This window comes from Pteropus vampyrus, unplaced genomic scaffold (genome assembly GCF_000151845.1).
Source record: "Pteropus vampyrus isolate Shadow unplaced genomic scaffold, Pvam_2.0 Scaffold157, whole genome shotgun sequence".
Classification (NCBI taxonomy): Eukaryota; Metazoa; Chordata; class Mammalia; order Chiroptera; family Pteropodidae; genus Pteropus; species Pteropus vampyrus.
The window spans coordinates 499,765-508,405 of NW_011888938.1; the positions used below are offsets into that span (position 1 = coordinate 499,765).

The 8,641-nt window shown below is 60.7% G+C and overlaps 1 protein-coding gene across 1 annotated transcript; it reads right to left on the reverse strand.

Annotated features, from left to right (window-relative positions):
- Positions 1 to 5,882: 5,882 nt before the first annotated feature.
- Positions 5,883 to 8,141, reverse strand: TOR4A (torsin family 4 member A). Its single transcript, XM_011369887.2, has 2 exons — positions 7,956 to 8,141; positions 5,883 to 7,250 (listed from the first exon to the last, which is right to left on the reverse strand). The coding sequence occupies exon 2, from the start codon at positions 7,211 to 7,213 to the stop codon at positions 5,993 to 5,995; it is 1,221 nt and encodes a 406-aa protein (XP_011368189.1). The 5' UTR covers positions 7,214 to 7,250; positions 7,956 to 8,141; the 3' UTR covers positions 5,883 to 5,992.
- Between the last annotated feature and the right edge of the window lie 500 nt (positions 8,142 to 8,641).

Here is an 8,641-nt window from a genome sequence, read left to right on the forward strand (position 1 = left end):
CTTACATGGCTCCGAATGGCAATCAGGATCCAACCATCAAGTCTACATTTCAGCCAACAGCGAGGAACAAGAGGCCAGCTAGGGCTTGGGTCCTTTCCTTCCAGGACACTTCCTGGAAGTGGCTCTTGCCACATTTGCTCGCATCCTGTTGGCTAGAACTTAGGTGAGGGAGGCTGGGAAATGTGGTGTTGACTTTAAACAAAAAACAAGATATTTTTCCAACAAAATGAGTTTATTTGGGAACCATGGAGAATTATAATTCTGGACATGGTGACTCTAAGTGGCCACTAGAACAAAGGAGGGGAACCTTTTACAGAGTAAAGAGGGGAGGTGGGCGGGGTTGTTGTAAACAGCCGGTTGCGGGAAACGGGAGGTTGGAAATGTCGCGGCTTCTTATTGGCCGAGAGGTTGCCAGGAGGCGGAGCTCCTCCTCCCGCCTGCTGGAGGCGGAGAGCAGTCCCTTCCGGTTTGGGGTGATTGACGTGAGTGGTGGGGCGAGGCGCGCCCCCTACAGGTGGCCCCCACTCCAAACTGCGTGAGGCTTCTGTTATTAATCCCGCACGTGTTTCAGTCGCGGCCGTGCCGGCTAGTCGCGGGGTCATAGAAGAAGGGCTGTGGTTGCGGGATGGATGTGGGGGGCGAGCAGTCCGTGCAGCCCCGGTGACACCAACATCCAGGCAGCGCTGTCTGTGCTTCACGTCCGCCCCGCTGGGGACACACGCAGCTCTCTAGCTTTGGCGTTTGTATGAAGGACTTTCTGAGAATTGACTTGACAGTGGACGGAGCAGAAGGAAAGACGGAAACGCCCGTGGGCCTCGCCACTGGCGCCTGTGAGGCGCCCAAGAGAGACACGAGCGGCCGGAGTCACCCTCAGCACGCCGTTGGGGTCGCGATGAGTCTCACGGGCAGGGTTCGGTTTCGCCCTCCGAACTCCAGCCCTGTCTTCCGCAGGAGACTTCGTGTCATAGATTAGGGCACGGCTTGTGTGGCCACCGGGAAATTAACCGGTTTCTGCTCTAATGGCCCAGGAAGCGCTCCCTGGGAACCGCCCGAGCAGAAAGAGACGCGGGCGAGGACAGCCTTTTGCCCCGGCGCTCCTGGCTGCGCGGTTCTCACCTCGGCCTCGCTCACCCTTATCTCACAGGAGAGTAATCAGTAACCCAGCACTTCGGATTCTCAAGGCTGTGGGGTCCATAAAACCATCCTTCCCTAGTCTTCTGTGATGGCTCTGTGTGGGTGGCTTCTTTTCATTTTAATCGAGGCTAAAAGAAGATCGTTAGGTTTATCTTTGATATTCCTAAAAAGCAATTGACTGTGGTACAATTCACAAAGAATAAAATGCAGCCATTTAGAGTGTGGTAAGTATCGATAGACGTTTGCACCCACAAAACAAACACCATAATTAAAATAAAGAACATTTCCATCACCCCCAAAAAGTTCTCCCATGGACCTTCCCAGCCACCGCCCTGGCCCCTAGCCCCGGGTCACCACTGATCTGATTCCAGCACCATGGGTCACTTGTGCCTCTTCTAGACTCGTATAGGTCCGCGTGGTAAGTGGTTTCGTGCCTGCTCTGGCCTCCGGCATGCGACGCTTTTGAGATGCATCCACCTTGTGCCATGTTTCAGTAACTTCTGGGGGGAGGGTAGGACTTTTGTCCTTTTTCTGTTGTTTTCACCAGAAAAATCTGGCTGACACCACGCAAAACATAGGACAGTTTTTATTGGTAGTTTTTCGACTAACAGATTTGATTTCCTTGATAAAAGTCCTGGCATCAAGAGGACACCTCAGAGAGCCCTGGGGAGTGGCACAGGCCCACCCCTTACATTGCCGACATGGCCCGTCCTCTCCCGGGCGCTGAGCCAGCCTCACCCGGGAGACGGGGCCAGGCTCACTGCCTGGACGGCTGCTGGCTTGAGACCCGGGGCCTCTCCTTTGCCAGAGAAGAGAGGAGCGAGCTGTGTACCCAGTCACTTTGCGGGTGGTCCCCATGCCTGGGGCTGGAACCCCAGGCGCCCCGCCCTCTTCGTGCACCAAAGGGACAGGGGTTGGAGCGTCGACTGCACAGCCAGCGGGTTCATGACTCTCCCTAGCTCACAAGTCACGGTGTCCAGTTCTTCCTGTGACACCAGAGCAGAAACAAGGGGATGGGAAAACCTGGCCCCTCATCTTCCCTGTGACGGCACGGGCGCCACGTCGCCCACGTCCCCCACGTCCCCCATGGAATTCTGCCAACCGTGCAGCACGAATCGGTTACAGGGAAGAACTTACTTCCCACAGAGTGGATGCCAGCAGCGCCTGAGGGTTGGGGATGGTATCAAGGGATGACGGTGTCGCCACGCGGAGGTCCCGGATGAACGGCCACCCTGGGTGCTCGGCTTTCTCACGGGTGAAACAGGTGTCACCAGGACTAATTCAGGGTGCATCCCCAAGTCTTGGAGTCATCTGCCGTGGGCACGGTGCCTCGAGGACCTCCCGCGAGATATCTGCTCTAGGAGGAGCTTTCGAAGGGTCGGTGTGAATCTTGACAGGAGGTGACCTGTGGACGCTGCCAGCGTCAGTGGAAGGTTTTGCCCACGAAGAGGTGGCGGCTGACCCGGTGGTCAGTGCTCCCAGTGGTCAGTGCTCCCAGACTGGGCTGCAGTGCTGTTCGGAGAGGAGCAGATGAAGATGCTGGAAGTCACTTGATCCTCCTGTTCAACGCTCCCCTCAGACCGCAGGTTACTTCCCCCTTTGGGAGACAGACATCCATCGACCCTCTGGGAGTCTGGGCTCACGAAACGGGTAGGCGGGGGAGCTGGAAGAAAGGGGGTGCCTCCCGAGGGCCTGGACACAAGGGCACAGTCTCAGGGACCCCCGGATTTGGGCTCTGAAGCATGGGCTGCTTTACAGCAGGGGAGTGACTGACTGTGGCCCTGGTGCCACCAACAGGACAGAGACTCACCTCGGAGCCGATGAAGACAAGGGGCGAGCAGGGGCCCTGCAGCCCTCGGAGGCGTCACCGGCCACTGGGAGGACACTGAGGAGGGTGGCTGTGGGGCTGAGGGCACCCGCAGGGCTTACGTCTGTGACTTTCCTTTTCTAGGGTCCTGGCTCTTTGCGAGAATAGTGGGAACCAGGAGGTTTGGGGTGTTGTACAGGGAGCTTCACTGGCCGGACTTGAAAATGAAGAATTTTAGCGGTTTTCTCCCAGGTGATTCATCTATGGCACGAGCACCTGCTTCGCCAGATTGACAGGCTGTGGAAGGCACAGTCCCCACGGGGTGTTCCAGCACTTTGCCAAGAGATAGGGTTTGTTTTGCTTTGTTTTTTATTAGCTAGAATCCCCAGAGCTTGTTAATCTTTATTAAAAAAAATTGTTTTAATTGAGGTAACGTTGGTTAACAAGATTTCACAAATTTCTGGTGTACAATACAGTATCGACACCTGTCTACTCCGCCGAGTGTTCACCAACCAGGTCTGGTGTCCCCACCGTCACCTGGTATGTGACCTTTTCACACATTCACTGCAGCTGAGCAGGAACTAGCTTTCCAGGAGAGAAGGCTCTAAGCCCAACTCTGCAGACTTACTAAATGCGTTAAATCATCCGAGTGTGGACTTTGAGTTATACACTTTTCCCGGAGTATATTACATTAAACAACAGTAACCTTTCACAACGCCAGTCAAAAATGATACGGTTTCCGGGGATAAATCTAACAAAAATGAGCAAGACCTGCATGCAGATTACCAAGCTCTAATGAAAGAGGCCTTAGTGAGTGCGTGGCAGGCCAGGAACCCGTCCCTCAAACCCGTCCGTGAGCCCCTGCAATCCCAACGAACCTTCAAAGGTGTTTCAGAGGATTCGACAAAGTCAAGTTCTAAGGGAAAAAGCCTAAGAAGAGCCCAAGAAGTGACCGTTTGAGAAAAACAATGTCCTGCCAGCTGCCATGACCCACGCAGACATAACAGAGCCGGGCCCCTGGACACCTGAATGATAACAGAATGAGAATTAGAGCCTCTGAAAGAGAAGGAACTAGGTCATGAATAAATCAATACAGCGAAACTTAAAAATCAAAAATTAAATATAACAGCGTGTGGTATGCAGCATTTCGCAAAACTGACAGTTAAGGTACTTGGTAAGCAGGCACTTAGCTTGGAGAAGGCTGAATTGGGGCTCGGGCCACCAGAAGTCCTTGAGCTGTCCAGATGAAGGTGTAAGGCCAGTTAAGTTAGGTGTTCACAGTATAACTGCCGACCTATTAAGGAGAAAAATGGAATGCCCGCATTGGGCGGAACCACCACCCCATAAAAGCAAGAAAAAAAAAAAAACTACAGAAAAAATAAGACAACTAAAAGACACATACACAAAAATGTCACAAAAGTAAGTTCAAGTCTCTGTGTGAGCCTCTGTCACACACACCCGTTAAAAGGGACTGGACGGCGGGGCTGGACACGGACCTCCAATGTAGGCTCCTTTGTCACCTATTCTCCTCAGAGGGTGGGACTCCTTCCCCCAGACGCCCAGCAAGTGGGGTGCGGGTGGACAGAGCTGAGCTGACACAGCCCCAGGCTCCCAGATCTGGCTGCCTCCCAGCCCCCGACCCCCAGGGAGCTCCCGCCCCCTCCCCCCACCCACCCCCGCCCCCGGAGGAGCCAGCCGCTCTGAGGACAGCCCTATGTGGCCCTTCTTGCCCGAGCCCCCGGGCTGCGTGCTCGCTCGCCCGGCCAGCTGCTTCCCTCTGTCCCTGAAATTCTAGGCGCTAGGGCCCAATCCCCTGCCGGCCTGCGAGGGCTCTAGGGACACCAGACCCGGTGGTCCCGAGGTCTTTGGGGGGCGGAGGGGGCGGGCGAAGTTCAATGATATTGGGTTGCGCACAGCCTCCCTCAGGGTACACTCGGCACCTGCTCATGCGCGCGCCGTGAGCTCAACACCTGCGCCAGCGACCCGAGCTCCTGGCACGTTCCGCTTCACCTCATCGGCGCCCCCACCCCGACCGCCCCCTTTTAGGACTGGTTGATGTCGGCGTACTTGTCTGTGCACCCGTTTGCCTCCGGAAGCCTAGCGCCCCTCTCGCGCGGGCCAGACACGCGACGAGAGAGACGCGGGACCCGCCCCCGCCACCACCGCAGCTCAAGCTGACCAGCTCGGCCACCAGGCGGCAGCACTGAGCTCGCCTTGTGCGTGTGTCTGCAGGAGGGAATGGGGACGGATGTGGCGGAGCCATCACGCAAAGGGCGACTGGGGAGGGTCCGGGCTAGCAGGGGTGCGACCCCCACCCCAGGCCGGGGAAGCAACGAGGCCAGGGCTCTGCATCTCTGCAGCCGAATCGAAGAGATCCGACTCAGATGCCTCCCCCCCACTCCGGAGCGCTGGAGCAGGTCGGTGGCCAGGACAGGGGGATCAGACAGGTCAGGGGTTCCCACTTGGGCCACCTCCTACCACTGTCACCCTGAGGGAGTCCACATTTCCGGAGCATTTAGACAATTCCCTGGACCAGCTGGGTGGGTGGACACACCCACCAATGCTGCTGCCTTGGGCGGGGGTGCCTCCGGGCCCTAAGAAATCCAGGCAGTCCCCACGATTCACAGGGCTGGAGACGCAAGGAGGCCTTTGGGCCCCCAGAGTGAGCAGGTGTGCAAGGGGTGGGCTAGTGCAAGCGCACTGCAGGCAGCCCTGAGCCCTGGTCACATTCAGCTCTGCGGGACACCAGCTGTGTGACCCCGGGGGCTATTCACCCTCTCTGAGACCGCAGGTCATCTGTACCGTGGGAACAGACTGCCCATCTCCTGGGGTGCCTGCGAGGCGGGGCGCACCGTGGGCACTGAGGAATGCAGAATGTATTAGGGCCCGGAGGTGGCAGATTGGGGGATCTGGTGGGGAGGAACGGGAACTGTGAACCAGCTGGGGCGCCATAGACAGGTTTATTCTGGGCCTCAGGGGCCTGAGGCGAATCCATAGGGGCACTCTCCAGTACTGCCACCACATGTCCCATCGTGTCCAGCTGCGCCTATGCTACAAGAGGTTCACTTTGGCCACCACCTGCTTGCAGCCAGTGACAGCGAACTCGCGGCCAGCGACGCTGTAGTAGCTGAGCTGCGCGGCCAGGAGCTCGGCGCGGGCCTGCTCCGGGAAGAAGCCCTCCCCCGCCATCTCGTCCCGGAAGCAGTTGACCACGTCGCGCTTGTCCAGCAGCAGAAAGGGCACGATGGCCGCGGCCTGCCACAGCGGGTGCTCGCGGACCAGGAGCGCCCGCAGGCTCGCGCGCAGCTCCTCCTCGGCCCGGGCACCGTGGGTACCGTCAAGGCGCGGGGGCAGCGCACGGGACGCGTTCTGCAGCACGAAGCGCGTGATCTCCGCGCCGCCGGCGCCACTGAGCAGCACGTAGATGGCGTTGTGGAAATGGTGGGAGCGCTGCGGCTGCAAGAAGCCGTGCAGCTCGTCCAGCAGCGCCGGCGGCATGAGCTCCACGTCGTCCAGCACCAAGAGCGGCGTCTTCTCCTCCGCCTCGGCCTGAGCCACCACGTCCGCCACGCGCCGCGCCAGCTCCTCGCGGCAGTCCTCCGCGGAGCGCGGCTCGGGACAGTGGTGCCGCGCATCGTACTGCAGCACCGGCGCGCCGTCCTCCAGCACCGCACGGAAGTGGCGAGCCAGCAGGCGGCCCACGTGGCTCTTGCCCACGCCACTGGGGCCGTGCAGCGCAAGGAGCAGCGGGCGGCTGTGCACGTGCGTGGCCAGGTAGTCCCGCAACAGCGCCACGATGCGCCCCACGGCCGCCGACTGGCCGAACACGGCGCGCTGCAGCGCCTTCTCCAGCCCGTCGAGGTCGTAGCGCTGCGCGTTATCATCCAGGTTCTCGATGGCGTTGAGCACCTGGAAGCCCACGATGGCCACGAGCAACAGCAGGCAGCGCTGCGCGCGGCTCTGGCGCTCGGCGCGCGGCCGGCACTTGCGCGCCGTCTCGGGGTACAGCACCATGCGGCTGCGCCGGCGCTTCTTCCGCGGCGTCCTCGGGGGCAGCTCCGCGGGGCCGTCGAACGTGAAGAACTGCGGCTGGTGCGGCTCCGCGCGCGGCTCCCGGGGCCCCGAGTCCGGCCCCGCGCCCGGCGGCAGAAGGCGCCGCTTGCGCAGGAGACACACGCGGCGACGCAGGCGGACCACGGCTCGCACCGGCGCCATCACGCTCGCGCCGGGGGCCGCGGCCCCGGGCTGCGGGCTGGGCTGGCCGCGGTCCATGGCGCAGGGGAGGCGCTCGGCATGCAGCTCGCCCTCCCTGCAACAGGAAGACCGAGAGGCTCTCCAGACTTCCGCGCGGCCGACTGGGACCCTTCCCCGGAGTGAACTCATCCTCCCGGGAGGGCCGGGCCGGGCCAGGACCTGGTCCGGCCGGAACCGGAGCGTTGCCCCTCCAACCAGGAAACAGCTCCCCGCGGGGCCCCATGCAAATCTCTCAGGGCCTCCCATAAACAGCCGCGGACCCTGAGGAAGTCTAGGGGGACGGGGAGGGATCTCGGCTTATCCGGCGGCTTCCGGGCTTCCTGGAGGAGGAGTTGGTGCCGACTAGGCGCCGATTAGGGGTGAAAAAAGGTCAAGGCCGGACCCTGCCCCTCCCCCACCCACAGCTCCGCCTGCCGGTCGCCAGGGGCCCTCGCGTTCCAAGTGGGAGCCAGAGGAAGCAGAGGCCCGACCACCCCTGGAGTTGGGACGCCCCACACACTAAAGAACACTTCGGGGTGGGGTCTGTCTGGAACTTATGCTTTTGAGAATGGGCCCCAGCCCTGTGCTCACGCTGAGCCACCAACCCCCAAGACTGGGGTCCTCCCAACACCCTTCCATCGACCACGGTGCTGGAAGGGCAGCCGGTGGGGGCGGGGTGGGAAGATGGACAGAAAGACAAGAGCATGAGGGAAGAGCAACTGGGGAGACAGAGCTGGAGAGATGGGGGTACATGCCCCTGGCCCCCAAACCACCCCCATACCTGCAGCTGGGTCAGGGCAGCCCCCTCCCTGTGCACTGAGGCCTGTGACCCAGGAAGCCGAAAACCCTGGCTGGGGTCGGGGGGCTGGCTGGGCCAGCTCAGGCCTGGAGGGGCAGCACCTGCGGGTCCCCAGGGAGCGTCCAGAGCGGAGGAAGCCGGGGAGGTTTCCGCTTCTATGCAAAGGAAGTGAGTCAGGGGTGCGGCAAGGGCGGGACTTAGGCTGGACGCAGGCGCCAGATGGGGAGGTCTGACTGGATCAGCCAGGCCCCTGGCCAGCGGGTCACCTACGCTCCTGAACCCTGCAGCCCTCTTGGGTCGCTCCAGGCCCAGGAGCCCCGGCGAGGCTGAAGGTTTCCCCTCCTCCAGCCGGGGCTCATGGGCCTTGCACCTCATCTGCCCTCCACAGACTCCCACCAACCCCACGGACAGCCCCTCACCTGAGCCCCCACAGGGGCAGAGGATCAGGCAGGGCCCCCTGCCCAGCTGGTGTCCCCACATTCCTCCCTATTCTCTCTCCACTCCCTTCCTCTCCTCTGACCCCAGTCTGGAGCCCCCAGACCAGGGCTCATGTCCTTTTTCCTCCCCCACTCTATAGAGGGGGGACCATCTCCTTCCTTTTCCCCTGTGCCCAGTCTGGAGCCCTGAGAACAAAGCAGCACAGCCAGAGACAAAGTTCTCGCCCCGGG